Raw genomic sequence first — 22,961 nt, forward strand, 5'->3', positions numbered from 1 at the left:
AAGGTGGGGGCAGGAGGCAGGGGAAATATTTCACTCAAGGATTAATTTTTCCAAACCTCTTCCATCTCTACCTTTACATATCCTAAATTTTATTTAACTCCCGTCACTGCAAAACAAGCAATCCATTATCTTTCATCTCATATTTGCATAACCAGCTTATGTTATACATGTTTAGCTATGGTTATGTTCTATTAAGGGTAACTTTGTGTATCCTGTCTCTGCCTAGCTTCACTAGTATCCACGTTCAGAGGTATCAAGGCTACTGGTACCTGTTCTTACTGTTTGTAAGCCTGGGTTTTACCATTTGGGGTTAAAGTGTACAACTGTAAATGGCAGGTGCATCAGATTCCTTGTCCATTAACCCACCTTTCCAAAATTATGAAGTTTAAAAGTAGGCAAATGTAATGTTAATTCACTGAAGAGTCAGCACTCGCTGCAAGCTTGGCAGAGATCTGACACGTAATTTCCGTCAGCGTGTGAGAAAGAGATTCCAGACAGGAATCGCTTCCCGGATGGCCTTATGGCTCACCAACTCCTTAAGGAAAAGTGCTTATGGGCACAAGCCCCTATGGTAGGCTCCTAAGAAAACCAGATACTTTCCATAGCTTAAAACAGGGGTAGGCAAAACATGGCCCGCAGCGGGTCTCTCGGTCCCCTAGCCCAGGCACAGTCCAGCCATGGCACATGCTGCCACCTCCTGGCCACACACAACAGGGCTGGGGTGGCTCTGCAGCTGGACTGCCTTTCTAGGCAGCCCAGGTAGTAGCAGCTCCTTCCGGCTGCTGCCGCCGCCACCAGCCCCAGCCCCAGCAGGGATCACCACTACACCGCCCTGATCCTGCATGTCCCGTGCCTGCTATGGGCTCGCCCACTCAGGCCCAGCAGTGGTGGTGTGGGACAAAAGCTCTTGCTCAGTGTGGGGTAAAAGTGGGCCCTCACTGCCCTGCCCCCCCACCCCCCGCTGGCAATTCCCTGCTGCAACTGCCCAGAGCCTGTGCGGGGCTGCCCTGGGTCTCTGCTGCCATCACCACCACCTTTGGGCTGCTCCATGGGGCAGCGGTGGCAGTGCAGAGCAGACGCAGGGCAGCCCCATGCAGGTTCAAGTGGCTGCAGCAGGGAGCAGCTAGCACCGGGAGCGAGATAAGCTGCTTTTACCCCAGGCTGAGCAACAGCTTTTTCCCTGCACTGCCACAGCTGAGCCTGGGCAGGCGAGCCTAGAGCAGGTGCGCGGGGTTGGGGCTGTGCAGCGTGGGTCCCCACCGGTACCGTGAGGCTGGGGCTGATGGCAGCGGCAGCCAGAAGGAGCTGCCACTGCTTGCGCTGACTAGAAAGGCAGTCCAGCTGCGGAGCCGCCCTAGCTCTGCTGCGTGCCCAGGGGGCAGCAGGTTGTGCCACAGGCAGGCGGCGCAAGCCGGGCTGAGTCAGGGCTGTGACTGGGTTCTGACTGACCCGCTCTGGTGGGGGTGTACGGCATGCTGGGGTTGGTTGCGCACTGTTGGCAGCGGTGGGAAGGTCCCGCAGGGCACTGTTGCAAGAAGAATGCTGACCGGCTCGGCAACCATGCATACCCCACCATACCTATAAACCTACCTATAAACCCTCCCCTGCAAACCCCACAACCACACCCTCCCCCACACAGTCTCACAACCCACAAACACCGCACCCATCCCACCCTCCCACAAACTGCACTCCCCCCACACACACCTACACACCTCTGGGGGGAGCCCCGCTCACTGCTACACACTCATACCCCACTACACACACATACCCCCACATAGCCCACCCCCAACCTAGACACCCCCAGCCATTCTCCCTCATCCCACAAACTCCATACCCACCCACCCATTCCCACCAACACTCCCCACCACATCCACCCACCCACCAACCTCATACCTACCTCTCCATAGCCCCCACTCTTCACACTCCCTTACAATATACAAGAGTAAGACCTCATTTTGAGCTATTATGCATTCATGTCTATATATACACACACCACGTGAGCACACACACGCACACAAATCTGGACAAAAATATTTTTTTGAAATAAAATTAAAATATGTTATTGTCAATGTTTGATTTTTAGTATACAATTTGGTTTTTTTCCCAGTTCCAAGATGGCAAACCCGCCGTACTGCTGGGGGCAAGGGGAAGGACTTCTGGCCCCAAGGTGGAGACCAGGGGGCGGGGCACCTGCCAAGGGGCGGGGCTACCCCTGCAGCCCTCGACAGCTAGCCAAAACTCATTAAGCAGCCTTTCAGCCAAAATAAATTGTCCACCCCAGCTTAAAAGAACTGAATATCCCTGGAGGTAGGTCAGGATTCAAAAGAGCTGGGGTTGCACAAACATACTGAAGAGACCCGTAAGAGGAGCAGCAATAGCCCCTGGCAGCAGTGACCCAGAAGCATGCCCCAGAACCAGTGGCACCAGCTCCGGTGATGGCCTCTCTACCTAGCACTTGCTACTTCGGCTGTCATAGGTGGTAGAGCCCCTGAAGTAGCAGGATCCTGTTGTGGGCCTCCCTACTCATCCCCTCACATGCTTCGCAAGTGTAGGTGGCAAAGCCCTTGGATGGCAATGCTAGGTGAGTCTCCCTTCCCAACTGAGCAAGCTAGGTGCTAGCTCCCCTAGGTTGGTTGCCAGTGACAGATTAAACTGGTTCAGGATTCAACTAATGCTTAACAGTTAATGTTTTCTTTAAGGTTGTGTGTTTGCTCCCTTTTCCCCTGTGATAAACCCTGTTTTAGTTGAACGCCGCTTGAGAGAGGAGAAGCGTGTTCACTTTGAAACACTCTGGTAAAATCTACTGTCCCGCATTTCTGGGTACTGGCCTGAGACCGATCTAAAAAAAAAAAATAAAAATTATAATAATGTGTGTTAAGCCTCTAAATTTGAATGCAGCCCTTGTTATTGCCACCCAGTGCCTGGCAGAAGGGTTCCACTGACATTATGCTTTTCTGGATCTTGTCACTCTGTTTAGTTGCATGCTGTTTGCTAATGTACCATTAATCAATAGCCACCCCCTATTTATACTTTTGAAAGCAAAGCATGCATCTTAAGGCCTTTTTTAAAGTTTTGATAATAGCTTCAGGTTTAAGTGTCAACCATACAACTCAGGACATACAGCACCGTGAGTGTTGTCACGGACAGTAAATATGCCAGCAACCCAGTTATAGTCCTAAGCAAGATATAGTGGACTTGTAATACGAGGCAGACAGCACTAAAAGGCAACTGCAGGTGATTCAGTGTTTGGGATACCATGGTGACACTGGCAATCCTTAACTAGGCGCATTCTGCACCAAGCGTTGACAACTCTCGAAGTCGTGATGGATTAGTGGGTAACAGTATGACGTCAGAAAGGTTTGTCTGAGAAAGAAGTTTTCGGATGACAGAATAGCTCCCATCTTATGACGTAACTGCTGAAGAAGAGAGGGGAAATAGAGGACTGCAAATGCAGGGAGCAGAGGTTCCCTTCTGTAACCCCTAGGGTTTGAGCACATTCCTTCCATGGACTGCACCATCCCCAGCCATCAATCACACGAGCATGTGAACTGCTTCACCCTTTAAATGCATCAGATGAAAGACATAATTCAAGCCAAGGAGTGACACCGTTAGCGTGCCCAGTGTTGCTTTCTTGACCTCTCCCGTTCTACAGAGTTTTCAGTTTTGCATTTGCTTCTCCTAGGCTACCAAATTAATTTAACCAGTTGGTTTTAAAAGTCTTCCGGCTGCCTTGATAAAAGCCAGAGAAGTCCAGTGGATAAGACACAGGCCTGGGAAGTCAGAAAACCTGGTTTATATCATCCCCAGTTCTAACAGCCAATCTCTGGCCAGTCACTTCACTTTTCTGTGCTTTGATTTGTTCATCTGTGTGAGAGGGTTGAGAATACCCCTCTTCACAAGCACTCTGAGATTTGCAGATAAACAGATACATGACAGGGACTTTTCAGTAGGTTTTTAAAAATGTATTATCAATGTCAAAGTTTACCACCCCTGTTTTACTTTCTGGGGTTGTGCTTTGTTGTTTCCTGAACTGTAGATGACATTAATTAAATGGCATGACCATCAAATCTGAGCAATTTTATAAGCATCAAGTACAATGCTATAGTTTGGGTCCCCCACACAATAGGTATGTTAGGTCATCTAAGAAGGGTGAGAGAGGGGAGTGGAGAGAGAAGAGAGACTGGGGGGAAGAATCAAAGAAGAGCAAACTGAACAGGGTTTAAACAACTTGTAGCTATTCACAGATGTCAGGGCTAACGTCAGGATATCAGCTGTGAGATGGAAGCCCGGAGTGGCAGAAGTACCAGTAAAATCATAATCATAAACATAAACCAGTCAGCATGACCGTAAGTAGCTAATGCTAAGCACTGGGACAGGACTGGGCACAACACGCGACATCCTGTTGCTTTCCAGCCAGGTCCATGAGCTCTGCATGTCAGGTTGTTGTGCCACGTTCTGAAAAGACTACAGCTCAGACTCAAAGAGCCTGAAACCTGATTACACCTTTTAAGAGCACCTGCCATGCGGAAAGGCTTAAGTGACTGAGATTTTATACACACTAAAAAAAAAAATATTTTGCAGGTGATCTAGCATCAGCATTCAAAATTGCTATGGGGATTATTGCTAAATGGGTTACCTTAGCAAATCAGAAAGCTAGGGCAGGAATGCTGTAAGACGGACATGGCAAATTACAGGAGCAGGCCACTGACAAAAACCTTAAGAGATTTAAAAAAAAAAAAAAAGAAAAGAAAAAAATCCTGACAATCTTTTTAATTAGTAGGACTTCAGACCAGAGATCTCCATGTCTCCTGCAACAATGCAGGATGTCATTACCTGCATCATCACTCCTGATAAGCCAACACCACCTAGAGCCCCCAGACATGCTCATCACTCAACTGTGCTAGCTACCTTAACACTGTGGTTTGGAAGACGCTGTTTAGTTTTGCTTTTACTACATTTGGAAAAAAGATACAATTTTAGTTTATGGAAGGAATACATTATCTTGCAACATTTTTGGTTGGCTCACATATAAAGAAATAACTTCTTTCCACAGCATCAGTTTATCGTATTTCAGTTTACTTTGACAGGGCAAAACAGGAAAAAAAGTGATACAGGCTGGACTGACTGAGGGACTGAGAAATGAGATGACACAGAAGTCAGTCTGAAATAAATTAAGATTACTGACTTGCTGGATGGAGTGAATTTTTCCAATCCAGCAACCCTTGTTAAAAAAAACGTTAAATATTCTGGGATGCTGGTGCAGATGCATGTGCATGTACGTACACATATATGAATGTGTGTATGCGCATGTGCATGTACTGTTTACTTGATTGAAAGACTAGGGTTTTCGCACCCATTTAACATGGTGGGGGGAGCACCCTGTCTTACAGTCAAGTATAAAGTAATAGGGATATGCAGTTGCTGCAGCTCCACCCCTCTCCCCCTCACCCCCTGCAGCCTTGGGCCCCTGCTGCCCCCAGTCTCCCCACTGCAACATGCCTCCCCACCCCCCAAAAGCTCTGCTCTGGTGCTGGCAGGCTTCATCTCTATGAAGCACAGCCTGGCCCTATACAGCAGTGCTGGCTCTAAGGTGCTACTCCGGGGCTGGGCTGAAGCCACGCTCTTTGCTGCAGGCAGTAGGGACACAGCATCCTGGAGCCAGACCAAAGGTAAGGGGAAAGTAGAAGGGAGGAGACCCAAGGTTGTGGGGGAGAGGGAAGCAGAAGTGGTCTGGAGGGGGAAAGGGGGGAGGCTGGACTGCAGGAAGCAGACAAAATGGAGGTAAGTGGGGGGGGAAGAGGTGGCAGGGGAGCAAACTGCATGCCTCCTTGACTGCCCCCATAACCTCCCACCTACAGTAGTGGGGTGGGATGAATTTAAGACAATTTTTCAATGATTAGATTCTATGCACAGAAAATTGTAACAAATGTAACAATTTCAATCAACAGAATCTATTTATTGGTGGGTCACCTATTCAGATAAATGTGGTACATTCATATATCACATGTATGCATATGTGCACGTACAAGTATGCTGTGCTGGTATGGCTTCAAGTCTCCTATGGCAGCTATACATAATCCTATTAAGGGTGTCGTTACCTGTAGCTGAGGGGGATGGGGTTTTTTCCAAGTCTGGGTCTATGGAAAGAGAACACCTGAATAATGGAAAGCTCTCAGGGAATGAAGAACCTAATTGGGCAAATATATAAGAACAATGGAAATCATTAACTTTACTCCTTAAAAAGAGTGTGCGTACTCCTTCACACACAGGTGTAGGATGTCAAATATGCTGAAATGTTAGGGAAAAGACAAAGGATTAAAAGCATACCACAACTACAGTAAGAAAGAATATAAATGTGAACATAAGAACATGAAGCACAGTACGTGGATAAGCAGGTTTGCTGGGTACTGAAATGCTTCCCTGCAGCCTACTAGTTCTTTGGCCTCTTCAATATCTATTGCTATGAAGTGTGGTTCAGTTTAAGCACTGACAGCTAGATGAAAAGATTAGTTGAAAAAAAATTCTGACCAGCTGTAACTGGGTGTTACTCTGCTGGTCTGGGAGTGGTGGCTCATGGGAGTCTCCATGAGACTCTCTTTCGTTCCAAACGCAGGGTTTGAAAGAGAAAGGAATGGAGGAAAAAGAAAGAATGGAGGATTTTCCATATGAACCTGCAGCAACAGCATATGTCACACTTTTTTCTCAATTTGAAACCTGACATGTAACCACTTTTAAATCCCTGAAACAGACTGGATTCAAGCAATTTTATTAGCATTTGGGGGGGGGGGCAGGAAGAGGAGTGACTTGTATGGCATTTTATAAGTGGTGCAAGCTGATAGGCATTTACTGTGCACTTTTTTTTCTAAGCTACTTCTCCAGCCCATGGAGCTGAGATATTCTTATGGGCACAGCAAATGGAGTTCCCTGAAGAAAAGGAACTGTTTAGCAAAATGAATGTTTATACCAGCAATGGAATACTGCACCTTCTGAAGGCCTCAACTCGAGGGCCACCATATCCTAACTAATTAGCTGGTTATACAATATCACAACAAAATATCTTATCTGTGTCAAAGCCATTGCCTTCCTGCACAAAAGGCTAGCTGACAGGAGGAACCAAAAAAGACCAAGCGATCAATGAACTGCGTCTAAACAGTGAAATATGGGAGGACTTGTTGTAAGGGAACACTTGTGTGAACCAATGTGGGTACAGTTCTATATTCCTTACTGTTAGATGCATTTAATCCCATTATAGCCAATGCATTTATTCATACCCATTATGTTAGGTTAACAGACACCATTTATGCCGTCTTCCCAGCAGACACCAGGGCCACATGGAGTTCCTCTCTTTTTACTGGAAGCTTTAACAGATACTGTACAGGTGTTATTCAGACCTAAACACTCATGACTTCCAGACAGTTTAGCAAGGCCCTTGATACAGTCTCCCATAACATTCGCACAGGTAAGCTAAGGAAGCATGGGTTGAATGAATGGACTGTAAGTTGGATAGAAAACTGGCTAAATTATCAGGCCCAGAGGACAGTAATCAATGGCTCAAAGTCTAGTTGGCAGCCAGTAACAAGTGGAGTGGCCCTGGTGTCAGTCCTGGGGGTGGTTTTGTACAGTATCTTCATTGGTGGCTTGAAAGATGGCATACAGTGCACCCTCAGCAAGTCTGCAGATGACACCAAGCTGGGGGTAGTAGATATGTTTGAGGGGAGGGCTAGCATTGAGAGACCTTGACAAATCAGAGTACTGGACCACTAGAAAAATCTCACGAGGTTCAACAAGGACAAGTGCAAAGTCCTTGCACTTAGGACAGAGCAATCCCATGCACCGGTACAGGTTGGGGGCTGACTGGCTGGGCAGTGGCTCTGTAGGAAAGAACCTGGGGGTTACAGTGGACAATAAGCTGAATACGAGTCAGTGTGCCCTAGTTGCCAAGAAGGCTAATGGCGTATTGGGCTGCATTGGTAGGTGTGTTAGCAGCATGTCGACGGAAGTGATTCTTCCCCTCTGTTCAGCACTGATGAGGCCATATCTGGAGTACTGTGTCTAGTTCTGGGCCCCCCACTACAGAAAGGATGTGGACTAATTGAAGAGAGTCCAGCAGAGGGCAGTGAAAATGGTTAAGGGAGCTGGGGGACATGACTGATGAGGAGAGGCTGAGGGAACTGGGCTTATTTAGTATATGGAAGAGAAGCCCAAAGTGGGATTTAACAGCGGCCTTCAAGTACCTGCAGGGGGGTCCAAAGAGGATGGAGCTGGACTGTTCTCAGCAGTGGCAGATGACAGAACAAGGAGAAACGGTCTCTAGTTGCAACAATGGAAGTTTAGGTTACATATTAAGAAAAACTTTTTCACCAGAAGGGAAGTAAAACACTGGAACAGAGAGGTTGTGGAATCTCCATCCCTGGAGGCTTTTAGGACCCAGCTAGACAAAGCCTTGCCTGGGATGAACTAGTTGGGGATGGTCTTGCTTTGAGCAGGGGGTTGGACTAGATGACCTCCTGAGGTCCTTCCAACCCTAATTTTCTATGATTCCCTTCCAAGCAAATCAATTTAAATCCTAGCAGTCCAACTTTCAGGAGCTTTCAGAACTCACAAAATGCAATGGAAGTGAGAGTGGTTCTCAGCATCTCTGAAAACAGGATGCTTTCAAATGTGGTTTTCAGCTTCTTTGTGAACTGAGACCACTTTTCACTTATTGGAAAGGATAGAAACCCTACGTGCTTTTCTTCTTTCAACTGATGACGTGCTGGTTGAGTTTTTTATGCAAAAAACCACCAAGTGAGCAAAATTGTGAATGTTTCCTAATGCTAGCTTAATTGCCTTCCTGTGCGTTTATGTTTGCAGTAAAAATAAATGGTGGTCAGTAATTCTCTGAAAACCACATACGCTGCACACCACAAAATGTTACAGAAAACTATCATGAATGGAACAAACCTGCCACACTAGCATACGCAGAAGCATCTTTGGCCAGAGATCATAACTGTGCCTCTCTCATAAAAGGGTATTGAGCAGTACAGACATTACAACCATGTTCTGTGTGTGAAGCCATCAGTCAGAAATCTCTGGGGAAAAAAAGTAATGCAGCCATTTATGTAAACCAGTGTTCATCTTGTGCATCTACCTGCATTTCCTTTCCGTTCCCACATGACACGCAGTGAATGCACAATTCCACACAGGTATACTGGTCAGAAAGCCAAAGGAGGACTTGGCATGCCTAATACTTGACAAGGTCTCTAGATAAGCCCGAGTCAGCCTTAATATTTAGTGATAAGCTTTCCAATAATATCACTATAGCACTGACACACATATACCCCTGCGTACAGAAACAATCACCACTTTGCACACGCATTAAAATACCAGACTACTGAGGACAGTAGAGTGTTTTTAATACAAAAAAGAGGTAGAGCAAAGTACTGGAGTGTATCCCAAGATATGAGAAAGAGAGGCATTACGCTAAATGCGATGAATATGCATGGCATATTGGGGAAGGCTGTGACTTTGCATCTACTGCATGGCCAAATCTGAAAGCTTAGGTTCTTGACATACATTTATGTAGGATCTTAGAAAAAAAACCTCGGCTGGCATTTGGGAGGATTCCCCCCTTATGGATGGAAAAACTCACCATAATGGAAGCTTTCTAGACCCCTTTTGATTTACACACGCAGACACACACACAGAGCAACAGGAGCAGCTACTTTTCTCACCGTTCAGAGTCTGATCCGCTCCTAGCACATTCCATTCTGCTGGCAATTTCAGATGTCGAAATGCCAAAGCCACTTTCTCATCCAGAAAATTCAGGTCCCCAGAGGGCGGCCTTGACCGATCCAGGAATCTTGTGAAGTTCAGTGCTTGCTGATTCCCAGCACAGGTTGCTAGGAACTGAGCTGCATCATAGGCCTCATCCTGAATGAACTGAAATCTGTCCTCTGCCACCACCAGAATAGGAAGCCCTTCCTTGGAGGCACAAAGCTCCACTTTCACCGTCTCACAGCAGTCATGGCCTGAAAAGTAAAACCAAAGAAATGAACATAATGATAATAGAGAAAGAACCCACTAGACTGAAAAGAAACACGTCTAAACAGTACAAGATCCTATGAATGAAATCACGCATGAGATACCATGATGGTACACACATACTTATATATCGACCCATATAAAATAGTACTTGACAAACTACAGAGTAACAAAAGGCCTCCTGAACAGGACTGCACTATTCATATTATTCAGAATCACATAATCAGAGGGGTGAATGAGGATCTTTCCTCAGATTTCTCCTCTCCAGAACCGAATCATATTATAAAGTGATTATAAAAGTTTATAAAATGTTCCCTATGTCCAGAGATGAATAGGACAAGTAGTAATGGGCTTGCTTTGCAGCAAGGGTGACTTAGACTTGCCTCCAGGAAAAATGGCAGTAGCTATATAGTAGTATTAATTGCCATTAATGTGTTAATTTGATTTCGCACTCATTTTTTTAATGCATGTTAATCACTGCTGGTGGTGGGGCAAAAGCAGCCCCTTTTCCCTCACTGTTGCATGCCTGCCTATGCGGCAAAAGCAGCCCCTCTCCCATCGCTGGTGTGTGCCTGCCTGTGCTGCTGGGGGAAAAGCAGCTCCTCACTACTTGCTGCTGCCCAGACAGGCACAGGCACAGTCCTGGGAGCAGACTCATCAGCTGGATGCAGGTAAGCGTATGGGGGAACAGGGGTTGGAGGACCAGGTCTTGGGACTGTCTAGGGTTTGTGTATGTGTGCGCACATCCAAAAATATTAATAATAGAATCCCAATTTTATAATAGTTTAACTTCATGATTAAAATTGCAATTAATCGCAACCATTTTTTAAGTCTTGCAATTAATTACAATTAATATTTTTAATCATTTGACAGCCCAACTATATACATAATAAACCACTAGACAAGATTACCTAGGGAAGCAGTGGATTCTCCATCACTGAAGGCTTTAGAGAGCAGGTTAAACAAATATCTGTCAGGACTAGTTAGGTTTGATCCTGTTTTGGGAAAGAGTAATGGTCTAGATCAGTGGTTCTCAACCTTTTTTGTACCAGGACCCATTTGTAAGCACCAATGGCCAGTCCTGACCCAGTGCCGCCCATTCCTGACCCACTGCCTCCTGCCCCTCAGTGTGTAAAGCGGGGGTGGGAGGGAACTCTGCCAGCCTGCAAGAGAAAAGCCACAGTTTCCCACATTTTTCTCCTTTAAAATGAAAATCCATTTTTAAAGCCTGATCCATTTTTAAGTTTGTTCACAACCCTTTTGCAACTTTTGGACTGCAAACCATGGATTGAGAAATGCTGGTGTAAATGACCTCTTGAAGTCCTTTCCATCCATGATCACTGTGAGTCATGGGAGTGGACTCCCTTCTATCACCAAAAGGCCATTTCAAGACCAGTAATGGACTCAGGAAAAAAATGCTCAAAGGTACCAAGGCACCTGGGTCCCTAGCGAAAAAGTCAGGCACATCTGGCACAGAATTCCCATTAGGACTTTTACAATCAAACCCTCACAGTTCAACAAAAATCATATTTCTAAAAACGTCTGAAAGATGCCAGGAACCTATCTGAAGTAAAGAAAGGGGCAGGTGTTACAAAGCTACATCTTGCATCAGTGTTGAGACTGTCATAATTTTTGCTCAAACAACAAAAAGGCAACAATTACAAAAATAACATAGCCTGCTTCAAATGTGCTGTGTATATGTGATCAGGTCTCTTATTCAGCACCGCACCTGCCATTTGGAGTTGGTTTCACATGGCAGAACTAAGCTTGCTGCATCCCAGAGAACAAGGAGATTGCCTCTTTTCATATTTATTTAAAAAAAAAAAAAAGCAACTTATTTTCACAGCTCTGCTAACTTCTCATTTACTTATTTTAATGAAAGGCTGGCCCAGCAGGGCAGCAGTTCCACAGCCCCAGAAAATGCAAAATAAACTTCCTTGCAATTTACAAGGGGAAAATATATCATCTTTTCAGCATGACCAGCATTTGTATTTGCCAGACAAGCCCCTTTAATAACACGGTTTGTGTTTCAAGTTCACTGTTCTCTGCAGTCTCTTTCTGTCTCTTGCGCCAAAGCTAGACCGACGTCATTGCTGTTTTTGCCAGAACAGTATGGACCCTTCACTAATTACTGGAAAAGCTTCTCTCTCTACCCATGATCTCAGCATCTTACTACGTTGATCAAACCCTATTTATTCTTTATTAAATATACGGGATGAAGGATTTTTTTTTTTTTTTTTATACACAGGTTTGAAAATGCCATTTACCCGCATACCAGTGGTGAGCAGGAAGCCTTGCCCTGGTGGTGTAGGGGTCTTAGCTCTTCCATTCACTTCTAAAAGAAAAATACATCCCCTCGTCTTTGCGGTGGCGAAGAGAAACTGTTCAGTCGGATCCAACACTTCGGCAGCTGTTCATAGCTTTGTCAAGCAGTAGCAGAATTGTCATTCCATTTTTCCAACTTGGGGTTTTGTGGAAGCAGCCAAATTGCCAAGCATCGTATTAACAGAACACTACTACTTAAGAAAAAGATTGGCAATTGAGGCAGTTTACAAAGGCCTCCACAGAAGAGGAGGTTATAAAGAAAGAGGGGCTGCCAGGGAGGAAGAACAGCTGAAACATCTCTTTACAGCCTCTCACAGATGCCAGGAAGCTCTGGTTTTGGGAAATGAGGCTTCGCACTTACCAGAAACCTACTACCTGCCATGCAAGTGCTTAACTGCAGGAGAAGAGAAGACTGAATTCAGCGCCATTTCAGAAAATGGTGCTCAGGACAAGGGCTGGAGCCTGAGCTGTGAAATGGCACAGACGGCAAAACTGGTCTTTTCACACCTGTAATTCAACCAGATCCAGCACCAGCTGATGATATCCATCACCAACAGTAGGTTTATGAGGATACGATAATGTAAGGCTAATTCAGGAGCTGAGGGTAGCACCCCAATAGAAATCCTAGCAGCACAGGTTGTACGGGAGGGTAGACAAGGTGAGGTGCCTCACTAGGTTACTGTTCTTGGACTTCGCTAGCCCCACCTTTTGTGTCTTCCTCAGGCTAGTAGGATTAGCAATCTACTTAGCAAGAGCCTAGTAAATGCATCTATCCCTGCTTCACAACAGGATGGATAAAATTATACCTACCACAGTAATTATAGAGCCTTGACCCACAAAAAGCAGCTCAGGTGCTGCATGCTGTCTTAGAATCATAGAAATTGAGGGTTGGAAGGGACCTTGGGGGGTCATTTAATCCAGCCCTCTGCTCAAAGCAGGACCAGCCCCAACTAGACCATCCCAGCCAAGGCTTTGTCTTCTCTAGTACAACCACTGATAGCAACTGGTGGTAGCAATTCATTAGCCTGTAAAGTTAAAAAAACATTTCAGAATCAAAGACTCTCCAACACGTACACACCCCCTGGGTTGCTGCTGCTATTTTTGAACTCTAAATTTCTCTTTTTCCAGGAGCATCCCATCTTCAAGATGTACGAGTTGACAGCCACCTGTCACTCAGATTTAAACAGCACTTCTTCCAGCACAGCCAAGCAGCAGTTATCAAATGTTAGCAAGCTGGTGTCCAGGAAAACAACTGGTGTCATTTGCTTCCACTACCTCTTACTTGAAACCAAGTGAGTCTTTTACCTATCTGATACTGCCCACTGGCTTTTTAGTTTAAACAGCAACAAGAGAAATCCTATGTGGGATAAGTGCATTCCCACTGCCAAATTAGCTGGCACAGCATTCAGGGTCTCATAACAGACATCACCTAGCCATGCAGAACAAACGTTCCCATGAACAGAAGAGAGGAGCAAGCCCCAAATATCAGGATTACTGCACCCAATTTAAAACAAAACCATATGGGTATTAAGTGTAGCACAGGGGGAAGCAACCAGACTGTGTGTGTTGCTTGGCGGCCAGTCATGGTCTTTTGGAACTCCCACAAATATCCAATGTAGCTTTCACAGGGAGGTGAGGGAGCTGACAATTCATTTATGTCTAATAGGATCAAACAAGTGCTCTGCTAAACCAAGGGGAATGTTCTAAAGGGCAATGTACCCTTTCCCCTCGAAGGCTTTGATGTCCTCCTTCCCTACATCTGACAAAATGTCAGAGTCAGGGTGAGAGTCTGGGACAGGTTCTGACTTTGGCAAACAGTTCAAAAGCAAGAGGAGCAATTAAGCAAGGAGCACAGCAAATACTAAGATTGCTCAAGAGCGCTCTGCCCCCTGCTTTGAAATGTCTTTGGAATGGTGCATGCAAGTACGCTTCAAATACACGAATACACACAAACCTTGTGAAGGGACCACTGGCAGTGGGAGAAAATTGCTCTCAGCTTCAAAAGACCGCCCCCCACCCTTGACAATATCTGGACTTCAACAACTCCTTTTTACAAAGTGCATCAAATGACATTAGAGATGTTAGCTAAATTTCCTGATGTTCCTATGGGATAATGATTTACAAGTATTGTGCTCTTACAGTTATTAGCAGAATCTATTGTACCGTAGGGTAAGTGACCTGCCCAGCATAAGAGTCGGGGGAAAACTGGACTTTACACCATTAGCTCTAACAGCGTATTTCCTGGATGCATGGTAATATCAGCTCACCAATGTCGCCCGAACCTAGATGTGCTTTGTAAGTGAAACAGTCCCCTATGTTAACTATCCAGAATATTTAGAGTCTGCAACCACTTTTTATCTGCAGCGTCACAGAAAGCCATGCGTCTCAACTTTCTCCCAGCAATTCAAAGTAACTTCATAGCACTCTTACTATGAATCAGCAAGGCAGCCCGTTTCCTTCGGGTGTGTGTTTCAAGGAGGATGACACCAATACCCAGCTTGGAAAGATAAGTATGTACAGGGTGTGGGAGAGCAAAAAAAGTGAGAGCAATTTTCTTTGTTTCAGAGTGTAATACTGCATGCACATCAACCTCCTTTCTGCCTGCCTATTATGACACCCCTTCCTCCCTCAAGAGTTTAAACCTACTGGTTGGGAAAATGATACGAAGTATGAGGGCTGTATGCTACAAATTATATCCCAATATCAATCCACAGTGTTCTGCCAGGGATGCCAGCCTACAGAACACATTTGTCCACTAATATCCCAACCACTTTGCACTTGCTTCCACACCTCTCCTCCACATAGACTGCCTCCCCGCTCTGTGCAAAGCTTCTCCTTATCTGTACTCATTTCTGCCACAACATCTTCATGGCACTAGACAATTAACAGACTCCGCAACCTTTTAAAACCTTCTATAGGCCAAGTGTTACTGCATCATGCCGCCCATTTCATTCTTGTTGACATGTATCATCTTACTGATGTTACCTCCATTTCGCTGCATCTCATTAGCTCTAATTTAAGTTGGCAAGCTTCTCAGGACAGCATACATCTTTCCCATCCAACTTAAGAGGTGCCAGCATACGGCTGGGCACACTGTAAAAAAATAAAACTGACTTTCAAACTATACATTTCAGGATAGGGGTGCACAGATTTCCTCTCCAATATGCTCATTGTCCCCATAACCTCCTCTCTTTGCTAACAAGTTACAGAATTCATAATATAAAAGAGCTAATGAAGCTGCTCTTCACCTGAAGATCTCCCACTCAGCCACTAATGACCCTGACAACTTGGACCCCCCATTGCTCTCAGTTTCATGTGCTTTGGCACTTGCCTGCGAGATTCCAGACAAAGCCTTTGTTAAGACAGAGTCTAGGCTCATAATATAAACCGATATCCGTATCCAAGTCTGCCCTCTGCCAGGCACTGGCAAATGTTAAGAACATTTTTATAAAATGAAATGACATTATTTTTTTTAAGTCTTATAACTAGATTGGCCTTTCGGTTAAGCTCTAGAATCAAGAGAAGTACATTTCTGGGCATAGATATTGCATAAAATAACACATGGAAAAAACAGATTTGATTTGATTTTTTAATGGAAAAATTAGAAATCAAGTGAAATGTGACCTTGTGAAAACAGCCCTACAATATGAACTTGGAAGGTACTTTTGCAGCTTCATTATGCAGGTAAGTTGACTTGCTGGCAAAATATAAGACTGACTAGGCACCAGCAAGTAAAATCCTCCAGATCAAAAGTTAAACCTAATTATGGCTACCAGTCTGACCTGTCCTAGCTGTAGTGACGCATTCAATTCTGAACCAGCTTCAGGAAATAGCACAACATATGAGGATATATATGTATATATAAATATCCAATGTCTACATCATTTCCTCATACGTCATACTATTGATAGCAAGAGAGCTTCTGGTCCCCATGTATTTATTCAAAGAGAACCAAAGTGTGCCAATAAAAACACCTTTGGTCTGTAGAGATATTCTGTGAAATTATATGCAGAACCAAAAGTGTGGAGACTCTGAAGCTACAAGGAGTGAACCACAAACGGTTAACTTGCTTTTAAACCTGTTTGGGTCTAATACACTTTCCTCTGGGGAGGGCACATTTGAAAGGGTGGTGGCAGCTCCCACCAGGCTCCTTATCATCAGACAAGGCACGCATGGAGACAAAACAGTTACAGCCAAACAGAGCCACCTTACTAAAACATGAGTTCATTTCCTACCCAGCTAAGAAGTGGAAATCCTGTCCAAGCCTCCTACACTTCGGAGTCTTATTTAACACACTGGACAATTGGTCCTGAGCTTCCACAACTATTTAAAGTCACGCTGGAAATGTATGCCAGGTTCATCTGGTAGGTGACTAAGGATTCCTGTCCTAATTGCATTTTCCATGTCACCATGACAAGATGAGCTTCTATATTTTTAATCCTAACAGATTTAAGCAAGGAAAGGAAAATAAAATTGTTTGGTCGGTCTGTAATGTAATTGTTTGCCACAAACCAGTAACGATGCCCTCTAGTGGTTCTCAGACACAGATCAAGAGATCCTCCTCCTGGTACTGAAGAAGTGAGTTTTCCTTTTCTTCAAGGAGTAGAGCGCTCTGTTTATGAAGCTTACGGGCTCACATGAGTGTGTAATTTATAGACTTACTGTGGCCACTTCTGCAGGACAAGGACTTACTTTATGCAACATAAATAGGTTGTGTAATTGCAACAGACAGGAGACCTTATTCAACAATTTAAACCCTCAACACTAAAATCTGTTTCCCGGCCAAAACTCCTTCTACTTCTACCATACACACACACACACACACACACACACACACACTGTGGGTGTTGTTTTTGTGGGGTCTTCTTATAAATCTCTATGGGATTTATACAGCCCCTCAATGCCCACTCAGAAGTACTTTCCATACCCTATTCACCAGTTTTTTTTCCTTATGGCTTATACCAGTGAGAACTGGCTTCATTTCTTTTTAATAAGTCTGCATGATGCACATAAGTATACCAGAAAGACTGTAACACAGAACTTTTCTTGGCTACATAGTTTGACTCTATTTTAGGGGTTTTTTTAATGTTTCATAATTAAGAACATTTTAAAACAAGTCCGCATGACTGTTATTGCCAAGTGATCCTTTGTTACGCAACTTGTTTATCCTTTCAGTCTTCCAGCACAAAAATTATTTGGAAAGTGGAGAGCGTGGCCTTTTTGATGAACACTAGTTTCCTAGGTGGCAAACATTCAGTTGTGGAAAAGAAGAATAAGCAGGACAATAAGTCATTATAAATTTTAAATGAAGGTTTTTGCATGTTAATTGCACTTGATGTAATTTTTGGTCACTTGAAACAGTCGCAGTCAAATCAGGGGGAAATAAGATACAAAGATAAAACATATTGCAAAATATTTAGGCAGATCCTGTTTCTGAAAGTTACAGAAGCGGGTAGTGATTATGATGGAGACCTTGTAATATTTCCACATACGGAGGGGAACAAACCACTGCAATATCCCAACTGCGAGGGAACTGTTAACAAGTGGCACCCAACATAAATAGGCAAAACCGGTGTTTACAAATCTAGTTTTACTGTCACTGATACCAGTGCAGAACTCCCACTGGTCTGTGGTACAGGAAAAGACTCAAGAAATTGGATATTGCAAAAGGCAACTTCTGAAATGACGCATAAAAAAAAAATGTAGCAGGCGGCATGGAGTCAACAGATGGCATATGAACACTTTACTTATTGCTTTAATGACAAGATATCTAAAAATACAGATATATCTCTGTAGATATATCTATGTACACACACACGGATTTCTTTCCCCTCAAGTATATTAACCAACATGACTTGGTCTGCTGCCAGTTCTTGTTACTGCCGCTAATCGTAGAGGACTCAAGCCCTTCTCTCGTTGAATCCTTGCCTTCCTAAGACTACAGTTAAAAGGGAAAGAGATTACTGAAGCTTCACTCTAAGTAACAAGACTTAAATGCTGTATTCTGGTTGAAATGAACATCCAGGTGGTAGGCGAGGATCACATGGGTAGGTCTCCACTCAATCTCTGCCAGAAAAAGGCATTAATTGTAGCTGAAGTTTCAGAGACCAAGGAACAAATGGATATATGAAGCTGAACTCCCCTCCTCAACCCTAAGGTCAGCCTTGGACTTTGAGGCAAACTGGGTAGTAGTACGGGGAAGTTCGCACTGCTATTGCTTCTGTAGCAGAGAACAGGCAATCTCACACCATCACTGAACAAGCTAGAAAACTCAAAGCTAGTCTCAAAACACAAGGAGCCAAAACTTGCAGTTGTCATCCAGGCAAGATTTGGTAATTTCCTGCCACAGAACTGGATTTACAATGCAAGGAAAACCCACACATGGTGAGTCAAGTAGACACAAAGTTCCCATTTTCTTTTCTTTTTCTCGCTTCCTTTTCTAATTTATTTTTAAGTTAAATAAATCTCTGAGACAAAAAGAAGGAATATAGTTATCCACTTCATTCCAAGACTGTCTGGGTGTTGAGGTGCACGCTGCATTTCCTTTTTCTCCTTAGAAACCCTCCTGTTCATTTTCCCAAAAGACCAACTAATGACAGCCTGGCTTGGAGGTCCTTTGTGCCCGCTGTACAATGCAGTCCATTTAATGCTACATACATACACAAACGAGGAGACCATTCAACATATTCCCATTTGTCTCTCATGTCCTGAGCGGAGACAGGAGGGGTCTGCAATATGGGCAGTGGGCAGGAGACCCAGGTTCAACTCCCTCTACAGGCTTCCCATGTGATGTTGTGCAAACCAGTAACTAAGCTTCTCAGTGCTTCAGTTCCCATCAGTAAAACGGGGATAAATAGTACATCATAGGGATGCTGTGAACAGAAATGCATTGAAGTTTAGGAGGCTTCCAAATACCAGAACAAGAGGGGTCTCAGAAGAACCTCAGGTTATACCTAAAGTGCAGCCTGGGGCGTGAGAGCAATTTGCACTGAAAGACCTGAGCTACCTTGGTCACCTGTGGACTGGCCTGCTTCTCTTGTGCTTTCCATGGGATTGCATCTGGAATCTCTCATGAAACTTAAGATGGTGAAGGAGGTCACAGCACCTAGGTTAGGGGACACACCTCTAGAGGTCACCCACATCCATCTGTACTGGCTGCCTATCAGCTCTCAGGTGGAGTTTAAAGCACTGATTTTAAAACAAAACTTCTAAACAACTTGATTGCTCCTGGCATTTCTGATTTTGTGCCCTGTGACTGCCAAATCACTTGTAGCTGCAATTTTGGAGAATCCCTGGGTAGAGAGGGCTGCCTAAGAAAGCAAGACCCAAGTTCTTGGTACTTACCAGCTACAGGTTGTGCAGTCACAGATTTGCTGCCATTGGTACCTGGGCTAGGTAGATTAGAGCTGGCTTCTCGGTGTCTACATGAGCTGCAATCAGCCTTCCAGCTCCAGAGGAGACAGAACCTCAGATAGATAAACACCACAAAGTACCAAGCTAGATGTAGTTTCAGACCAGGTCTGCACTATCAGCATTTGCTGCTGGTTTAAAAAAGAAAACATCTCAAATTATGGGTTATGAATATGAGATCAACCAGGAAAAGCAAAAGCTAGCACTTTGGAGAAGTGCGTGTTTATCAAATGAAGGGAAAACAGTAACGCACACAAAATAAATGCCGCATGGCATTACATTGGAGCTAACAGAAAGGTTTAATTGTATTGCCGCTAGGTATGTACTGAGGCTGGCAAAAGAGCCGATAAAAGCATGCCGTCATTGTAAACTGGGGAATATGTTACTATTTAGTTGATATTTGCTATATATCAGACCTGACTGGGGATTTGGTTTTGTGGCCAAAAAGTATTTGGCCATAAAATAATTGCCCTGGGACAGGTAAAATCTGTCCATTTTTAACCCTGAGAACAAAGGTAAATAAAAAAACCTAGTAAATACATTTTATTCTCCTGGTCCTAAATTAACTGTTATTTCAGCTACCTCAGCTGATACTTCTGCTTTAAGCTCACTTGATCATCAGATCCATCAACCATCTCCCACCGTGCACAGTGTAGCTTTAACAGTTACAAATTAAATCTTCCAGAAAGTGATTAATTACCTATGTTAGTCTTCTGCAAATCTTCTCTATGGGGACTTGAACCAAATGCTACTGTTTTTCTTTCCAAAGGCAGCAAAAACAGGATGCAGTCTACTCAGAAACCCTGTTGGACAATCATGTTGCAGCCACATCCAGAATTTTTTTTTTTTTTTTACAGTCTGTGCCCAGCAAGGAGACTGCAGCCATTTCTTTTAACCTGGGCTCTTGTTACCATGATTCATGCCTTAGTCACCTCCAGACTGGCTTGCTTCTCTGTGCCCTCCATGGAAACACACTTTAAAATTTCTCATGTAACTTAAGCTGGTCACAGGACACAGGTTAAGGGACACCTCTCCAAAAGTCACCTATACTTCATCATCTGTACTGGCTACCTATCACCTCTGAAGTGGATTTTAAAGCACTGGGTTTGAAACAGAAGTTTTTAAATAGCTTTGGACCTGCCAACTAGAAACCAGACCTCTCACTGTGCCCTCTGGCCACGCCTGCAGTCAGCAGAGGCTCTCCGCCATGATTCCCCTCATTAGAAACAAGGAAGAGAGTAGAGTGCTTTCTGTAAGGGCTCCCAATCAAACAGCACAGCCCAAATTTGCAGACAGTCCCAACATGTTGGAAAGCCCACTTCAATGGGTCAGCATGGACAGAGTGCTGCAGCTGCTGAAACTGCAATTTCTGTCTAGTAGGAAAGTGTAGTTGCACTGGTCACATTCCTGATAATCAAAGACATGTTTGAAGAGGAAGAGGACATACTGATGCTCTGTCCAGCTTTAACTTGTTTAAATCTCCCAAGTTCTTTTAAATGGTTTTAAGTGAACACCAAGGATGCCCAGAGCCTGAGGCTGGTGCCTGTAAGGGTGCATGACATCTAGGAAGTATTAATACCCAAACAGAAGTGTCCAATGTGTTCTGGGTTGCCCTGGAAGATACAGATCCCGTCCCTCAAGCCAGAAAGTTTCTTGCTGTCAATCAAAAAGAAAGCCATTAAGTCTACGAAATTTGTTCTGACAGATCTCTTTAGAGAGTAACTTATAACGAATTGTATAAATACAGCTATGGACCTACTTAAATCACAACTTTGTGGATTTTGCGGAAATCGTGAAATAAGGCAATCTCTGTGAAATGGGGGGGGGGGGAAGAGGAGGTGGATGAAACAATAAAAGCCTTACTAAAAATTAAATGCTGGCTCCTCCCAGACTCCCGGCAGTCATCCCAGCCGTGCAGCTTGGCGCAAAGGGAGCTACTGCCCCAGCCTCTTGCCACTGATTGGCTGAGAGAGCTGCCTGTCATGTAGCCCCACACCTCTTCACCAATCAGTGGTGAGGGACTGGACCACACGATGGACAGCTCTCTACCAATCAGCAGCTGGGGGGCCGGGCCCTCTGCCAATCAGGGGCTTGGAGGAGCTACACCCCAATAACCCTGAGAAAATGGTGGCAGCCCCATGAACTACCTGCAAAATCAGCCAGCTGCAGCCCCGAGTTCGGTAGACCCGCCAAATACAGCAAGTACAACAGTTATGCCGTATAACAGCGAGAACGTGGGGCACACAAGAAACAACTGAGCCAGGCAGCTCAGGAAAAGACCATGTGAAGACAAAGGGAATCCAAAATGGTCAAAAAAATTATAAAACAAGGTCCTAGTGCAATAAGTACACACCTATGATATACACTGAATTCAGGGGGATGCATCTATTATTGGTCTTTATTAGAGTAAAGAGTTCTAAAAGATCAAAAGGTTTTAGCACTGTTCAGCTGAAGAAATCTCTCCTGGATGTGGCAAGAACAGGAAAGAGCATCTGTTTTAGGGCACTTGTGTTGCCATTGGACTATAAGCCTGTAACTAAAAGGTGTAAGAAATATTAAATACATGTGTAGCTGACCTTTCCTGAGGTATCTCAAGATCAAAGCATGAAGCAGCACAGTTCTTACTAATTTTGATTTCAGCAGTACGGAAAAGAAACAAAAACTCTACAAATCAAAGTTATCTGCCACCACCTAAGAGAGACAGACAGGTGCCATTTGACTCATTATACAAGTCTTGGTACAAATCCAGGACAGCCTGATTTTCCCACCCGTTTCTCCTCTTATGGACTGCCGAGATCATCGTTTCAAAAGTTAAACACATTTCAAAGTTAAAAACATTTTTCCATTCCAACCCAACCTCTCAGCCCCAATGTTAATTAGCAATGGGAATACAAGATTTAACAATTTTAGAATAAGACACCTTTGACTGCAACTCACAGTAGATCCAGCACTTAGTGAGAATTTTTCAGGCCTAATCGAGCATTAAATCTAGCAAAATGCATTTTCAAAAGCCTGACTACATTTCAAGAAAATAGGTAGACTGCTGGCTTACACAGGTTATACACAAACTTACTCCTTCCATAAAGCCATGGGGCACTTGTACTTGTGATGACTGTCACGACGTACACATGACAAAAGTTTCCTTTGTGTGGCTTAACAGCACCATACAATACACATGCTTGAGGTCTGGGGATTTCCAATGA

General features: G+C 44.3%; 1 protein-coding gene across 4 annotated transcripts in view; it reads right to left on the minus strand.

Moving 5' to 3' along the window:
* Positions 1–22,961, minus strand: part of AKAP13 (A-kinase anchoring protein 13) — a 243,484-nt gene that overhangs the window by 169,789 nt on the left and 50,734 nt on the right. For all 4 annotated transcript variants that reach the window (XM_019533755.1, XM_019533754.1, XM_019533753.1 and 1 more), the window contains exon 4: positions 9,714–10,010. In XM_019533755.1, coding sequence (XP_019389300.1) covers positions 9,714–10,010 — 297 coding nt within the window. The remainder of the gene's footprint in view (positions 1–9,713; positions 10,011–22,961) is intronic.

This window comes from Crocodylus porosus, unplaced genomic scaffold (genome assembly GCF_001723895.1).
Source record: "Crocodylus porosus isolate Cpor-Errol unplaced genomic scaffold, CroPor_comp1, whole genome shotgun sequence".
Classification (NCBI taxonomy): Eukaryota; Metazoa; Chordata; order Crocodylia; family Crocodylidae; genus Crocodylus; species Crocodylus porosus.